The 17,478-nt window shown below is 43.1% G+C and overlaps 1 protein-coding gene across 1 annotated transcript in view; it reads left to right on the top strand.

Moving 5' to 3' along the window:
- The first annotated feature begins 477 nt into the window (after window positions 1-477).
- ADGRE1 (adhesion G protein-coupled receptor E1) overlaps window positions 478-17,478 on the top strand; it is a 48,611-nt gene continuing 31,610 nt past the window's right edge. Inside the window, exons 1-6 of the mRNA XM_050770197.1 lie at window positions 478-637; window positions 3,541-3,603; window positions 10,668-10,811; window positions 11,609-11,761; window positions 15,647-15,787; window positions 15,873-16,019. Coding sequence (XP_050626154.1) covers window positions 607-637; window positions 3,541-3,603; window positions 10,668-10,811; window positions 11,609-11,761; window positions 15,647-15,787; window positions 15,873-16,019 — 679 coding nt within the window. The 5' untranslated portion in view covers window positions 478-606. The remainder of the gene's footprint in view (window positions 638-3,540; window positions 3,604-10,667; window positions 10,812-11,608; window positions 11,762-15,646; window positions 15,788-15,872; window positions 16,020-17,478) is intronic.

Below are 17,478 nucleotides of genomic sequence, written 5' to 3'. Positions count from 1 at the left end.
ATAGTTAAAGCTCTTGACTCTGGAGTCAGAGGGTCCTGGGTTCAAATCTCAGGTTTGAGAGATCTTGGACAAGTTATAGCTCCTCTGCAAGTCTGTTTCCATTTTGTTGGTGAATGGAGGGAGGAAGGGGAATTCCTACTTTACGAGGTTGACATGATAATGAAATTACACTTTGTTGTCAATGTGCCTAGCACAGTGCCTGGTACATGACGGTTGTGATGGCTGTTATACGGGAGACTGGGAAGAGATCCTAAAGGCTGAGATTTGCTTCACTGGAGGCAGGAAGTGGAAGCTCCTTTATTGGGTGCAATGAAAGAAGGTGTTGAGAGATGGGAGATAGATGTTGATGGGAAAGAAAAAGGGAGAGATGGTGGGAAGGAGAGAGAGAGAATGGTACGCATTAGGCAGATTAACTTCTCTTTATTGCAGAGAAAGGGGGGAAATTAGGATTTTCTAGGCTGTCTGCAACTCAGCAAAAAGGGCTGTGATGACCGGGCAGCATTGAGCAACTCTGACTCCGCCTTCCCCTCTTCCCACACCTTCTGGTTACCGAAAACCCAGGGTGTAGAAAAGCTTCTTCTCTTTGAATGACAGAACCACAGCATAATGCGTGGCTTCAACCTGCTCCTTTTCTGGGGTAAGTGTGAGGTTGAATGGGGGGCTAGGGGAGGCCTGGGTTGGAAATAGGCTTCAGGGGAAATGGGAGGGCCATGGATGGTCCAGCCAAGAGATTGTAAGTCCAGGCTGGATACTGCAAACACCTTCATTCGGGGAACCTTTGACAAAATTCCATTGCCCAGGGAAGTCCATCTGTCAGATTAGATTTTTCTCAATAGTCATTCATTTGACCTGTGTTTCCTGAGCACTTCCTGTGTCTTAGGTGCTGTTCTAGGCACTAGAGGGTACAGCAGTGAGAAAAAAAGACTAAGTTCCTGCACTCTTGAGGCTGATATTCTAGTGGGTAGGAGCAGACGGGAAAGAAGGCACAAACAATCATAGTCCACTTAGCACTGCTGTAACTTCTTTAAACATAGAATGTATCCAATTGTCACAACATTTCTATGACATTGGGTTATTATTAGCCCTATTTTGCAGATGAGAAAACTGAGGCAAAGGAGATAAAATAATTTTCCCAAGGCCACTTAGTCAATAAGGGGTAGAGGCAGGATTTCAAGCCAGGCAGTCTGACTGCAGAGTCTGTAAGCTTTTCCATTACACTATGTTGCCCCAAATTATAAGTAAACATAGGAATTTCAGGTAGCGATAAGTGCTATGAAAGAAGTTGTTACAGAATGTGGTTGGGGGTTATGTTGAAGGGAGAAGTCTGGGGTTGAGGAGGGGCAATTCGAGCTGAGTCCTGAACAATGAGATAGACCCTTCCTGTGCTCTTATTTCTCTTTCTTCAGGTGTCAGTTTGTCTCAACCTTGTTTATCTTCCATGTTTCTGGTTTTTCTTCTATGTCTTGTGTATTTTGGTCATTGGATCACATTTAAGAATGGAGGATATCGGGGACATATTCTAAGTAGCAAGTATGGATTTCCTCTGCTGTTGTACAGTGGATCTGAATCCCCTATTTTAACAAGGAGGAAACTGAGGCACAAAGAGATTAAATAACTTCCTCAAGGCCACACAATCATTAATTGGTGAAGCCAGATTTTTAAACCCAAGCATTTTGACTCCAGACATTGTATGCCTAAACAGTATGCTGAATTGCCTCTAAAATAATTAATGAATGAGCAGAAGAATTTTTGTTAGTAATAATAGATAGAATTTGGGAGTTTGGATCTGTGGGACCTGTTGACCAGCAGGCTACATTAGAAGAAATAGGTGGCCTGTGGGCATCAAATGTAGGAATGTAGCGTTGTTATTTTGGGGTGTTGGCAATGGTATTAACTGTTAACACTCCTTATTCTGCCCTGAAGCTAATCAGCAAAGAGTTGTGATGATGATAGTGATGATAATGATGGTGATGATCATGATGGTGGTGGTGATAATAGTGATGATGAAGATGGTAATGATTATGGTGATGGTGATGATGATGATGATGAGGATGATAATGGTGATGATAGGGATAATGAAGATGATGATGGTGATGATGGTGTGATAATGACCATGAAGATGGTGATGATGGTGATGATGGTGGTGATGATGGTGATAATGTTGATGGTGATGATGATAATGGTGATGATGGCAATTATAATGGTGATGATGATGATGGTGATGATGAAGATGATGATGGTGATGATGACAGTGATAATGATAGAGATAATGATGATGGTGCAGGAGACCTAAATGCTGCAGGGCTGCATTGCCTTTAAACATTAAAAAATGGGCTGGGTGCGGTGGCTCACGCTTGTAATCCCAGCAGTTTAGGAGGCTAAGGCAGGCGGATCATGAGGTCAGGAGATCGAGACCATCCTGTCCAACACAGTGAAACCCCGTCTCTACTAAAAATACAAAAATTAGCTGGGCGTGGTGGCATGTGCCTGTAATCCCAGCTACTCGGGAGGCTGAGGCAGGAGAATAGCTTGAACCAGGGAGTTGGAGGTTGCAGTGAGCCTAGATCCCACCCCTGCACTCCAGCCTGGCAACAGAGCGAGACTCCATCTCAAAAAAAAAGAAAAAAAGAAAAGAAAGGAAAAGAAAAGAAAAATGAACTGCCCTACCCTGTCACGAAATTTTAATACTATAGACACACTGTATATCTATATATGTATTTTCTATATATACATATGTATCTTATACATAAAAGAGTGAGCTTAAAAAAATCTCTTCCTGAGAACCAAGTTTGAGTCCTTTGGGGAAGATATCACCCCTTTTGAGAATGCATGCTTTAATGTATGCTTTAGAAAATCAACTGGAACTTTTTTTTTTTTTAGAGACAGGGTCACCTAGGCTGGAGAGTAGTGGCATGATCTTGGTTCACTGCAGTCTCAATCTCCTGGGCTCAAGCAATCCACCCACCTCAGCATCCTGAGTAGCTGGAACTACAAGGAGTCACTGCCACCCAGCTAATTAAAAAAGTTTTTTTTTTGTAGAGACGAAGTCTCACTGTGTTGCCCAGGCTGGTCTCAAACTGCTGGTCTCAAGTGATCCTCCCAACTTGGCCTCCTGAGTAGCTGGGGCTATAGGCATGTGCCACTATGCCCAGATAGTTTTTGTATTTTTTGTAGAGATGGAGTTTTGCCATATTGTCCAGGCTGGTCTTGAACTCCTGGTCTCAAGGAATTTACCCACCTTGGCCTCCCGAAGTGCTGGGATTACAGGTGTGCACCATAGTGCTTAGCCTGGAACTATTTAATCAAAAAGAAAAAGAAGATAAAGACAGACAAAATGAAAAGCAAAAACAAAGTGCAGAAAACCAGGAACGGTCATTGTTAAGCTTATGCAAAATAGTGTATGTTTGTTCCTTAACTAGGTTTGTCATCTAGCCTCTTCAAACCTGTTTCCGTGGGGCCAAGCCAGGAGTAATTTTGCAGATTGAGCCCAAAAGGTTTTCTTTTGGTGGTTCATGGTGATTTTCTTTTCTCTCTTCACAGGATGTTGTGTTATGCACAGCTGGGAAAGGCACACAGGACCCACACTGAAACCAACGACGAAGGGTAAGTTGGCCAGAGAGAATGCAGATACCGGCAGGGGTGGAGAATGTTTTCTCCCCAGGAAATATCCCAGGAAGCTGAGCCTCATCCAGATGCTTGCTGGGAGCTAGTTAGTGGCAGAGCAAGGGTTAATATGCAGGTCTCCTGATTCTCACTTCAGGATCTTTCCTTTGTACTTAGAATAGCTGTGTGATCTCAGATAAGTCACCTAACCTCCCTGAACTTCAGTTTCCCAAGCTGTGAAATACAGATAACAATAGGGATGTTGTGAAACTTAACTTCAAAGAGGTAGCTTTGGAAACCACCTGAGATAGATAGATAGATAGATAGATAGATAGATAGATAGATAGATAGATATAGTGTGTGTATATATAATGTAGTATATATTTTAAAATATTAATATATATTTAAATATATAAAATATATCCACTACATATTAATATATATTAAATGCATACATTATATATTATTAGTATATAAGATATATTTTATTAATATATAAATATATTTTATATGTTTTATAAATATAATATATATGTTTTATATATTGTTTATATATAAAATATATTTTAAAAATAAAATAAAAGCAAGGAGAGGAGGAGGAGGAAGAGGAGGAGGAAAGGGAGCGAAAAGAAGAGGGCATCGAGAAATTGTAAAAATGTGGAACCAACCCAAATGCCCATCAGTCAACAAGTGGATAAAGAAACTGTAGGCTGGGCACACTGGCTCACGCTATAATTTCAGCGCTTTGGGAGGCCGAGCCAGGCAGATCACTCGAGGCCAGGAGTTCAAGACCAGCCTGGCCAAGATGGTGAAACCCCCATCTCTACTAAAAACGCAAAAATTAGCTGGGCATGATGGCACATGCCTGCAATCCCAGCTACTCAGGAGGCTGAAGCAGGAGAATTTTATATATAAAATATATATTATAATAATAATATATAATGTATTATATAATAATATAACAATATATGATATATAAAATATTATATATTATACAATAATAAATCATTTATATAATATATTATATAACTTTAATATATAATGTATTGTATTATTAAAATACATATTAATAGTATTCATATATTAATAACATATAGCATATTATATATTAATAATATATAATGTATAATATAATACATGATTAATATATAAAACATATTTTATATATTATTAGTCGAGTGTGGTGGTGCGTGCCTGTAGTCCCAGCTACTTGGGAAGCTGAGGCGGGAGGATTGCTTGAGCCTGGGGGTTTGATGCTGCAGTCCTCGAACACCCAGGCTGGAGCACAGTGGTGCTACCATGGCTGACTTCTGCCTCGAACCCCCAGGCTCAAGCGATCCTCCCGCCTCAGCTTCCCGAGTAGCTGGGACTACAGGCACGCACCACCAAACTCGACTAATTTTCTTGATTTTTTAAAATAGTAGAGATGGGGTCTTGCTATGTTGCCTAGCCTAGTCTCAAACTTCTGGGCTCAAACAATCCTCTCACCTCAGCCTCCCAAATTGTTGGGATTACAGGCATGAGCCACTGTGTCCAGCTGGCTCCTGAAATATTTATAGGGACTTTTAAGATATCTTTTTCCCCATTCACGTCTTTGCTTTCTGAGAACTCAACCAACCAATTTGGTAATTAAAAAGTAAACATTACTGTTTTGCTCTCATTGTGTGTCTGGTGCTAAAGCATCTCCAGTTCTCCTAAATGAGATGAAATCTTTCTCAGAATGGGTTGGGAGTAGTCACATCCATATACGTGGAAAAGAGAAAATTCCATTAAAACATTTCCAAAAAGATTATCTTTGATAAAACAGCCATCATTATTATTGATCCCAGAAAGCCCTTGGAGGGTGGGGAAGAGGCTGTATTAATCTTTATACCTCTGGAACTCAGCCAGGATCTGGAAGCATGTAGGCAAGTAACGTGGGTAAATAAAAAAAGGAATAGACCGGGCATGGTGGCTCATGCCTGTAAACCCAGCGCTGTGGGAGGCCTAAGCCTTGGATTGCTTGAATCTATTGTGTCATTCTTATGTCTTTGCATCCTCATAGTTTAGCTCCCATTTATGAGTGAGACCATATAAGGTTTGGTTTTCCATTCCTGAGTTATTTCACTTAGAATAATGGTCTTCAGTCTCATCCAGGTTGTTGCAAATGCCATTAATTCATTCTTTTTTATGGCTGAGTAGTGTTCTGTCATGCATGTATGTATGTGTGTGTGTGTGTGTGTATATATATATATATATATATATATATCACAGTTTCCTTTTTTTTTTTTTTTTTGATGGAGTCTCACTTCGTCACCCAGGCTGAAGTGCAATGCCACGATTTCAGCTCCCTGAAACCTCCGCTTCCTGGGTTCAAGTGATTCTCCTGCCTTGGCCTCCCAAGTAGTTGGGATTACAGGCATGTGCCACCACACCTGGCTAATTTTTGCATTTTTAGTAGAGATGGGGGTTTCACCATCTTGGCCAGGCTGGTCTCAAACTCCTGACCTCAAGAGATCTGCCCGCCTCGGCCTCCCAAGGTGCTGGGATTACAGGTGTAAGCCACCATGTCCGGCCTACAGTTTCTTTATCCACTTGTTGATTGATGGGCATTTGGGTTGGTTCAACATTTTTGCAATTTCTCAATGTCCTCTTCTTTTTCCTCCCTTTCTTCCTCCTCTTCCTCCCCCTCCTCCTCTCCTTCCTTTCCCTCCTCCTTTTCCTCCTCCTCCTCTTTGTCTTTGGGGTCTTTAAAAATTAAATCATCCTTTGGAAGTTAGTAATGAAGACTGAATTTAAACAGAGGCAGGATTCTGACAAACCCACTTTTTTTGATGCTTTATTTAATCTGTATAGTAACAGAGAACACATCTAAAGTATGGTAAACAACACTACAGAAAAAAAATGTGCTGGTTTAAAAAACCTTTCTTTACCCTGTTTTGTCTGTTTGTTTCTTTTTCCTCCCATGCTTGCATTTGATAAAAGAGTTATTATTTTCCTGCATTATGATAAACTTTAAATTTATCCTGGTATGGTTTGGCTGTGTCCCCACCTAAATCTCATCTTGAATTGTAGCTCCCAGAATCCCCATGTGTCAGGGAAGAGACCCAGTGGGAGCTAATTGAATCATGGGGGCAGGTTTTCCCATGCTGTTCTTGTGATAGCATCTCGTGAATAAGTCTCATGAGATCTGATGGTTTGATAAAGGGTAGTTCCCCTGCACACGCTCTTGCCTGCCGCCATGTAAGACATGCCTTTGCTCTTCCTTCACCTTCCACCATGATTGTGAGGCCTCCCCCGCCAAGCTGAACTGTCAATCAAGTAAACTCCTTTCCTTTATAAATTACCCAGTCTTGGATAGGTCTTTATTAGCAGCGTAAGAACAGATGGATACAATCCCAACTTACTTTTTTCTGAAAATTATTTATGTTCTATTTTTTTTAAAGACATGAGCTGTCCCTCGTAGTTTTTTTTTTTTTTTTTTTTTTTTTTTTTTTTTTTTTGAGATGGAGTCTCACTCTTGTTCCCCAGGCGGGAGTACAGTGGCATAATTTTGGCTCACTGCAACCTCCACCTCCTGGGTTCAAGCGATTCCCTTGCCTCAGCCTCCTGAGTAGCTGGGATTATAGGCACCTGCCACCACGCCTGGCTAATTTTTGTATTTTTAGTAGAGATGGGCTTTCACCATGTTGGTCAGGCTGGTCTTGAACTCCTGACCTTAGGTGATCTGCCCACCTCAACCTTCCAAAGTGCTGGGATTACAGGCATGAGCCACTGTGCCTGGTCCCTTTGTAGGATTTTTTAAAAAGGGCTTTATTGAGATGGTTAGGAAAATTTTTTCAAGGAAGTGATGTTCCAGTGGACTTAAAGGATGGATGAATTGATGTTACCCAGGCAAAAGGGCAGGGTGGGATACGGCGTGACTGATGGCCAGAACAGTGGGTGCAAAGGTCCTGAGGTTGGAAAGAAGTTGGAGGACCGAGCGAAGATGAGCGTGACTGATGGCAGAGGGCAGGAGATGAGATGGGGAGGTGAACAGGTACGTAGTCCCGCAAGACTGGATTGTTATTCTGGACTTGGGTGGGTTTCAGTTGTGAGGGAGAGGGCTAGAGGAAGAGGATGATGGAAAACTCACAGCATGAAGGGACCACAAGTGATAAAATACCGGAAGTCTGCATAGAGAAATGTTGCCTCTGCAGATGAAAGAGGAAGCTGGAAATGAGAAGAGAGATACCATCTGAGGTCTCATGCAGGGAAGGGAAATAAACAAGGCACATTATAGGAGCAAAGAACTTAGATCTCAAAACTGAGTGTATAACATAAACAGGGCGAATAATGTCACAGTCATGATAATCCCTTCCTTCTATTTTTATGATACGTTTTAGTTTTTCCATACTACCAATTGATGTTGGCATTATCGTTGGTTCCTCTCTTTTCACCCCTCACGTCCAATCCATTGGCAAATTTTGTTAGTGTTGCTTTAAAAAGAAAATTCTGAATTGCATTCCCTCCATTAATCCCTTCCGGGTTGTATCCACAGACATTGTTCAACTGGACAAGTGCAGCCACCCCATCCTTGGTCAGTTTGTTTCTGATCTTCTATAGTTCATCTTCCAACCAGTTGCCAGAAGGCTTATGTTAAAACCTTATGCTGTGTCCCTACTCTGCTCTAAATCCTCCCATGACTCCCATCTTTCTTTGATACAAAGCCCAAGTCTACTATTCATAATAGTCAAGATGTGGAATCCACCTCAGTGTCCATCAACAGATGAATGGATGAACACAATGTGGTCTGCATACACAACGGATTGCTATTTGGCCATAAAAAGAATGACATTCCACAATTTGGAGCAACGTGGATGAAACTGGAGGTTGTTAAGTGAAATGAGCCAGGCACAGAAAGGCAAATATCACATGTCCTGACTCATATGTAGTTGCCCTATTGTGCCACTGAGCACTGGATCTTATTCCTTCCGTCTAACTGTGGTTTTTGTACCGACTGGTTAATCCCTCATTATCCCGCTTCCCCACTATCCTTCCCAGCCTCTGGTAATTATCATTCTACTCTCTACCTCCGTGAGATAATGATGATGATTATTTTTAGCTCCCACATAGGAATGAGAACATGCAATATTTATCTTTCTGTGCATGGCTTATTTCACTTAACATAATGTCCTCCAGTCTTCCAGTTCCATCTATGTTTCTGCAAATGATAGAATTTCATTATTTCTTTTCTTTTCTTTTCCCTTTCCTTTCCTTTTTCCTTTCCCTTTCCTTTCCCCTTTCCTTTCCTTTCCTTTCCTTTCCTTTCCTTTCCTTTCCTTTCCTTTCCTTTCCTTTCCTTTCTTTTCCTTTCCTTTCCTATTTTGATGGAGTTTTGCTCTTATTGCTCAGGCCGGAGTGCAATGGCGTGATCTTGGCTCACTGCAACCTCCACCTCCGTGGTTCAAGTGATTCTCCTGCTTCAGCCTCCCGAGTAGCTGGGATTACAGGCATGCGCCACCACACCTGGCTAATTTTTTGTATTTTTAGTAGAGACGGGGCTTTTTCATGTTGGTCAGGCTGGTCTCGAACTCCCGACCGCAAGTGATCCACCCACCTCGGCCTCCCCATGTGCTGGGATTGCCTGTGTGAGCCACCGTGCCCGCCCGATTTCATTATTTCTTATGGCTGAATGATATTCCATTGAGTACGTATACCACATCTTCCTCACCCATTTATCCATTGATGGACACTTAGGTTGATTCCATCTCTCGCATGCCCACCACAAGAATGACAGCATCAAGTGAGCCTCTTTCCTAGCACCTAGGAGCCTGACCCCACCTGTGATCTTGTCGTTTTGAAGCTCACAGTGTGGTGGTGAAGGTGGCCATGAAGGAGGGAATCACTGAAACAATCAAGCAGTCACAGTTTTGATGAATTCCATAAAAGAAGAGCTGAGGGAGCTATGGAGGAGTCAGGGAAGGCTTCTTGGAGGAAGTGATGTTAAAGCAAGATCTGAAAAATGAGTGGAAACTGGCCTGGCAAAGCAGAGGCAGCAGGAACAGCATGTGCAAAGGCCCTGTGGTAGGAAGGCTAGAAATGGAGCGCAAAGAGAAACTGACATGATGAGGCTGAATGATGTGGTTGGGTCTGGTCACTGGCGGCTTTGCAGTTCATGTTGAGTGATTTGAGTTTTATTTCTAAGGAGAACAAAGAGCATTATAGGCAAGGGGTGGAGGTGGGAGGTCGAATGTGCATTCAGAGATGACCATGGTGTGGAGTAGAAGACTGTGGAGGACAATGGGGGTATGTAGAAATGTTGAATTTAGAGGAAGATCTGGATCAGGCAGATGGTGGGGTGATGGTGGGTAATTGTCAAATGTTATTTGGGAGGGGGGATCAACAGGGCTTGGAGGCTCATTAAATGTGGTGGTTAAACAGGCAAACTGAGGTACAGAGACGTGAAATCACTTGTCCCAAGACTGGACTGGCTAGTATAGAGTGTTGATTGCTTTCATAGAAACAAAGTAACTACGAATGAAACAATGCAGATGTTTATTTTTATCCATCTCATAAATCTCCAACTTGAAGATGGAACAGGGTCGTGGAACAACCTTGCCTAGGAGGTCATCCCGTCTCCCAGGTGCCTTTTGCCTTGTTGCCTCTCCAACCTTAGATGTGAGCCTCATCCCCCATGGTTGGGAATGGATCACCCTACTCTGTCCATCTTCCAGCCCAGGTGAAAAGTGAAAGGAAGTGTAGAGTATGCTCTTTCTTTTCAAGGTCATGATCAGACAGTGAACACATCACTTCTATTCATTCTCCTCAGCCAGATTTTCGCCAGGTGGCCACAGCTAGCTGCGTCTGGCCCACCCTACTCCAGCACTACTTCATCTTAACTTATATCTTAATTACATCTACAAAGACGCAGTTTCTAAATAAGATGAAATTCACAGGTACCAGAGTTTAGGACTTTAACGTATCTTCTGGGAGGAACACAGTCCAACCCATAACAGCCACCTCCACCCTTGTATGCTGGGCTCCCTTGCAGCCTCACTCTAATGCTCTAATCTTGTCTAAACTTTTCTTTATACACCACCTAGATAATAAATGTAGAGACAGTACCATGTGCCCATCTCATGCCACCTGCACCAGCACTGTGGACAGTTACTATTGTGCTTGCAAACAAGGATTCCGGTCCAGCAATGGACAAAATCACTTCAAGGATCCAGGAGTGGAATGCAAAGGTGAATTCATATCCCCTCAAACCCTCCAGCATTTGGTAGTAAAATCAAGCAAAAGCGGGCTGGGTATTGAATGTAGGTACTCCCCCACCCCCCTTTTTAAAAATCTGGTTTAATAATCTATACCTTTTAAGTGGAGCATTAGGCCATTTCTGTTCAAGGTTAATATTGATATGTGACGGTTTTGTTCCTGTCACAGCATTACTAGCTAGTGTTGCTAGCAAATGTGACTTATTTTTCCTTCCTTCTTTCCTTCCTTCCTTCCTTTCTTCCTTCCTCCCTCCCTCCCTCCCTTCTTTCCTTCCTCCCTCCCTCCCTCCCTCCCTCCCTCCCTCCCTCCCTCCCTCCCTTCCTTCCTTCCTTCCTTCCTTCCTTCCTTCCTTCCTTCCTTCCTTCCTTCCTTCCTTCCTTCCTTCCTTCCTACCTTCCTTCCTTTCTTTCTTTCTTCTTCCCCACCCTTCCTCTCTCTGATCGTGTAAATAAATTCCTGGTCACTGTAAAATTTCATGGATGGTTGAGTTTCTTCACAATATGGTGGCTGGATTCCAAGGATAAGCATCCCAAGAGAACAGGTGGAAGGACATCATATTTTTTATGACCTAGTGTCACTTCCACCATAGTCACAAGCATGCTCAGATTCCAGATGAGGACATACATTTCATTGCTTGATGGAAAAAGTACCAAAGTCACATTGAATGATGTGCATATGGAATGGGAGATATTGTTTTAACATTTTTTTTTTTCAAAATACAGTCTTCCATGTAGTATAAGCAAATTTGTAACTCTAACTCTCTGTCTAGATGTTGATGAATGTTCTGAAAGCCAGCCCTGCGGTCCTAATTCAGTCTGCAAAAACCTGTCGGGGAGGTACGAGTGCAGCTGTTTACATGGTTTCTCTTCTCCCACTGGAAATAACTGGAAACCAGGAAAGCCAGGCAATTTCTCCTGTACTGGTAATGCTCTCAGACTCCCAGGGATGGGTCTTGGGTGGGGGATGATTTCATGTATTTCTAAACTTAGGCACCCAATTTCTTATCTGCTCACCCTCTTCCACTGCTTCTCAGATATTAATGAGTGCCTCACCGGCAGGGTGTGCCCTGAGCATTCTGACTGTGTCAACTCCATGGGAAGCTACAATTGCAACTGTCAAGTTGGATTCATCTCTAGAAACTCCATCTGTTTATTATTTACCTACTTAATTAATTAAGGGTCATCTCACTGGAAGACCCTATGAGAAAGGCATTTTTCTCATGTAGGGATGAGAAAATTGGGGCTCAGAGAGGTAAAAACATATAGTTGCCTATATCTTTTTCTCTATCCCTTTACTTTGGGCCTGTGGGTGTCTTTACATGTTAGGTAGGTCTCTTGTAGGCAGCACATGGTTAGGTCTTTTTTTTTTTTGTATCTTGTTTAACAATCTATATCTTTTAAGTGGAGCATTAGGCCATTTCTGTTCAAGGTTAATATTGATATTTGAGGGTTTTGCTCCTATCACAGTGTTGCTAGCTAGTTGCTTTGTGATCTCAATTGTGTAAATGCTTTATAGGATCTGTGAACTATATGCAAATGTTAAGTGGAAAGCTGGGATTTGAACTCCTGTCGAGGACCTACTATAAGTCAGATAATGGTATCAGAATATGATGGGGTGCATTGTCTCCAGATTGATATTTCCCCCAGGGGGCATTGGCAAGATCTGGACATATTTTTGATTGTCACAACTGGTGATGGTGGGGAGAGGTGCTGTGTATGCTACAGGCATCTGATGGGAAGAGGTCAGAGATGCTGCTAAACATCCTGTAATGTACAGGAAGGCCCTCACAACCAAGAATAATCTGACCCTAACTGCCAATAGTGCTGAGGTGGAAAAACCTATTTTGGGCTGGGCGTAGTGGCTCACATCTGTGATACTAGCACTTTGGGAGGCCAAGGTGGATGGATCACTTGAACTTGGAGTTCAAAACTAGCCTGGCAAACATAGTGAAACCTTGTCTCTACTAAAAATACAAAAAATTAGCCAGGCATGGTGGCAGGCACCTGTAATCCCAGCTACTCAGGAGGGTGAGGCAGGAGAATTGCTAGAACCTGGGAGGCGGAGGTTGCAGTGAGCTGAGATCATGTCATTACACTGCAGCCTGGGCAACAGAGAAAGACTCTGTTTAAAAAACAACAACAACAAAACACACAAAACCTATTCTGGGGAGATTCTACAGTCCAAACTTCAGAACTTTCCCCTAAAAGCTATTTGAATTAACACTTGAAAGTTATCTTTAATCAGCCGGGTACGGTGGCTCCCACCTGTAATCTCAGCAGTTTGGGAGGCCAAGGTGGGCTGATCATGAGGTCAGGAGATTGACACCATCCTGGCTAACACAGTGAAACCCCATCTCTACTAAAAATACAAAAAAATTAGCTGGGCATGGTGGTGCGTGCATGTAATCGCAGCTACTCAGGAGGTTGAGGCAGAAGAATGGCATGAACCAAGGAGGCAGAACTTGCAGTGAGCCGAGATCGTGCCACTGCACTCCAGCCTGGGCAATAGAGCGAGACTCCATCTCAAAAAGCAAAAGACAGTTGTCTTTAATCTTTTCTCTCCCTTCACATTAAAGCGGTCATCACACCTTGGGGAATCTACCTGCTAAATATGTTTTGAGACTGGGTGTGGTGGCTCACACCTGTAATACCAGCTCTTAGGGAGGCTGAGATGGGAGAATCGCTTAAGACCAAGAGTTTGAGACCAGCCTGGGCAACATAGTGAGACCCTGTTTCTCCAAAAATTTTAGAAAATTAGCCGGGTGTGGTGGCATGTGCCTGTAGTCCCAGCTACTCAAGAGGCTAAGGTGGGAGGATCACTTGAAACTGGGAGGTTGAGGCTGCAGTGCACTGTGCTTGCATCACTGCATTCCAGCCTGGGTGACAGAGCAAGACTTTGTCTCAAAAATAAATATATAAATAAATATGTGTTGAATTCCTTCACTCTTTTCCATCCTTGGTTCAGGCTTGATCATCACTGCAGCAGCCTCCTCTCTAGTCTCACCTTTTTCGGTCTTATTCCCTCCAATCCATCCTCTATACTGCAGCCAGAATGTCCTCACCAAGAGACAAGGGCTCCATCTTCCTGTGTCTGGTGCATTGTTATTCTCCACATTCATTTACGGGGATGATGACTCCATTGAGAAAGGCAAGGAGTGATCAAGCCCTCATTATATCCCCCTGGCTTAGTTTAAAAGATGTTTGAAGTCATCTCTGCCTTTGCTACTCCATTTGTAGCAGTGAGCTATCACTGGGTAACAAATCATCCTAAAAATTACTGTCTAAAAACGACCACCACATATTTAGCTCTTGATTCCATGAGGAGACATTTTAAATGGTCTATTCTAGCCAGATCTTTTGGTCTCAACTGGTCTTGTTCTTGTGTCTGCAGTCAGCTGATCTTGGCTGGACTTTTGTCTTATTGCCTCTCCAAACTTAGGTATGAGCCTCATCCCCATGGTTGGGAATGGATCACCCTACTCTGTCCATCTTCCAGCCCAGGTGAAAAGGGAGAAGAAGTGTAGAGTATGCTGTTTCTTTTCAAGGTCATGACCAGATGGTGCACACATCACTTCTATTCATTCTCCTTAGCCAGATTTTCACCATGTAGCCACACCTAGCTGCAAGAGAAGCTGGGAATGCAGTCCTCAACTGGATTGTTATACTATTACAAGGAGGAGGGAACGGGTCTCACATGTCTGGGGCTCATCTGGGAGGATTCATTTCTTTTTTTGTTTTGTTTTGTTTTGTTTTGAGGCGGAGTGTCGCTCTGTCGCCCAGGCTGGAGTGCAGTGGCGTGATCTCAGCTCACTGCAACCTCTGCCTCCCAGGTTCAAGCAATTCTCCTGCCTCAGCCTCTTGAGTAGCTGGGATTACAGGCATGTGCCACCGTGCCTGGCTAATTTTTGATTCGGGGCAGGTGAGCCCCAAAGTGGGGTTTACCTCACAAGGGTTCTTGGCTTTGCCCAGGAAAGAATTTAAGGGCAAGCCAGAGGTAGAAGAAAACAGCTTCATTGAAGAGGCAGTGTTACAGTTTTGTAAGTGTTGCAGCTCCTGCAGAGCAGGACTACCTCATAGCAGAGAGCAGCAGCTCAGGGCAGTTTTGCAGTCATTCTTATACCGACTTTTAATCATATGCAGATTAACAGGTGGTTTCTGCAAACATTTCTAGGGAAGGGGTAGTAACTTTTGGGTCATCGGGTCATTACCATAGAAAGGGGAAGTAACTCCCCAATGTTGCCATGTCAATGGTAAACTGACCTGGCACACTGGCGAGCATGCCTTATGGAAAGCTGCTTCCACTCTGTCCTTGTTTTAGCTAGTCCTCAATTTCCTCCAGTGTCCAAGTCCCTCCTCTGGAGTTGAGTCCTGTTTCCTACCTCATTACTAGCTTAACATAATAGAAAGTTATCACTCTCATAACAATTCAATATGGATATACCTGGCCAGTGGGCAGCTTTTCTCCACGTGGTGATAAAGGAATTCAATCTCTCTCCATCTTTTGGTTCTTGCATTCCTTAGAGCCTTGGAGTTCCTGGTTTTAGCCAGTTGAGGTGAAAGAGGGAGGAGAGAAGTTACACTCACTTCTTGACCACCTTGTCCCTGAAATGACATATATTGTGGCTCTCATATTCCACGAGTGAACAGTAGTCACATGACCTCACCTAGACGCAGAGGGTTCTGGGAAATGTAGTCCCTGGCTGGGGTGCCATTTTCTAGTGAAACATGACTCCGTATTTTGCAAAGGGAAGTATGATTTTGTTGGATCACTGACCAACTTGACTCCACACCCATTCTATACCCCACAGACATTGATGAATGCACTGAAATGTGTCCCATCAATTCAACATGCACCAACACTCCTGGGAGCTACTTTTGCACCTGCCACCCTGGCTTTGCACCAAGCAATGGACAGTTGAATTTCACAGACCAAAAAGTGGAATGTAGAGGTGAGCAGAGGGTTTGAGGGACAATCCAGAAAAGACATTTCTCTTTGTTCTTCTGGGTTTCTTGATATTCTCCAGTTCTTTGCAGATATTGATGAGTGCCGCCAAGATCCATCAACATGTGGTCCAAATTCTATCTGCACCAATGCCCTGGGCTCCTACAGCTGTGGCTGCATTGCAGGCTTTCGTCCCGATCCAGAAAGCTCCCAGAAAGACGGCAACTTCAGCTGCCAAAGTAATCGTCTCTTCGTATGTGTTGGCAATGGAATCTGTTTCTGGCTTTGACTGGAAAATTCTCATTCTACCCAACCTCAGCATCTTCCTCTTACTGTTGCCTCATCCGCATATTCTGTTTCTTTTCTTCTTCATCCATTTCCTCTTTCAATAAATGATTTTTGGAGTACCTATTAATTAATTAATTAGTTAGTTAAACAGGCCCCTGCAGTAGGCGCTGAAGATTTGGTCCTAAATATGATAGGCATGATTCTTGTCCTCTTGTAGCTTATAGTGTAGGGAAGGAGCTAGAAAACACACACACACAATTATTTAATTATAACTATGAATAAAACAACAAAGAAACATAGTGTGCTTTGAAGTGACTAATAGGATATTGATTATGCTCCAAGCAAACAGTTAAGCAGAAACCTGAAGGAGGAGAAGGACTTCTCTAGAGGAAGAATGGAGATCATGCTGTTCTGGGTTATAGCAGATGCAAAGGTCCTGAGGCTCACACCAAAGGAGGACAAGGGGAAGTGGCATTAGACATATCTGATGAAGTGGACAGAGGTCAGATTCTGCAGGTTCTTGGTGGCTTGTGAAGAATTTTGAAAGGGCTGGATGCAGTGACATGCCTATAAACAGCACTTTGGCAGGCAAAGGTGAGAGGATCACTTGAGGCCAGGAATTCAAGACCAGCCTGGGCAACATTGCAAGACTCTGTCTCTACAAAAAATAATGATAAAAAATTAGCCAGATATAGTAGCATGGGCTTGTAGTCCTAGCTACTCAGGAGACTGAGGTGGGAATATCACTTGAGCCTAGGAGATCGAGGCTGCAGTGAGCTATGCTCATGCCACAGCACTCAAGCCTGGGTGACAGAGTAAGACCCTGTCTTTTATTTATTATTATTTTTTTTGACGGAGTCTCACTCTGTCGCCCAGGCTGGAGTGCAGTGGTGCTATCTCAGCTCACTGCAACCTCCATCTCCGGGTTCAAACGATTCTTCTGCCTCGGCCTGCTGAGTAGCTAGGATTACAGGTGCCCCCACCACGCACAGCTAATTTTTGTATTTTTAGTAGAGACGGGGTTTCACCATGTTGGCCAAGCTGTTCTTGAACTCCTGACCTCGTGATCCGCCCACCTCGGCCTCTCAAAGTGCTGGGATTACAGGTGTGAGCCACCATGCCCTGCCAACCTTTCTTTTAAAAAAGAATTTCAGAGTCCTTTTCCCCCCCCAAGAATAATGGGGAACCATGAAAGGTTTAAAACTGTTAAATTATGGATTATTTACGTTAAAAATATGTGTACCTTATTGGAGGCAATGAAGTATAACAAGTAAATGAATATAGCTGATGTATTTCCCAATATAATAAAGATAGTATCATCAATGCCACTGAATCTCCTATGCGTTTCTTCTCCACTCTATCTCCTTGTATCCTCCTCAGAAAACCACTTGGAATTTTGTGTTTATTATT

The sequence above is a fragment of the Macaca thibetana genome, chromosome 19 (assembly GCF_024542745.1).
Source record: "Macaca thibetana thibetana isolate TM-01 chromosome 19, ASM2454274v1, whole genome shotgun sequence".
In the NCBI taxonomy this organism is placed as follows: domain Eukaryota; kingdom Metazoa; phylum Chordata; class Mammalia; order Primates; family Cercopithecidae; genus Macaca; species Macaca thibetana.
This window is presented reverse-complemented; position numbering and strand designations above follow the sequence as displayed.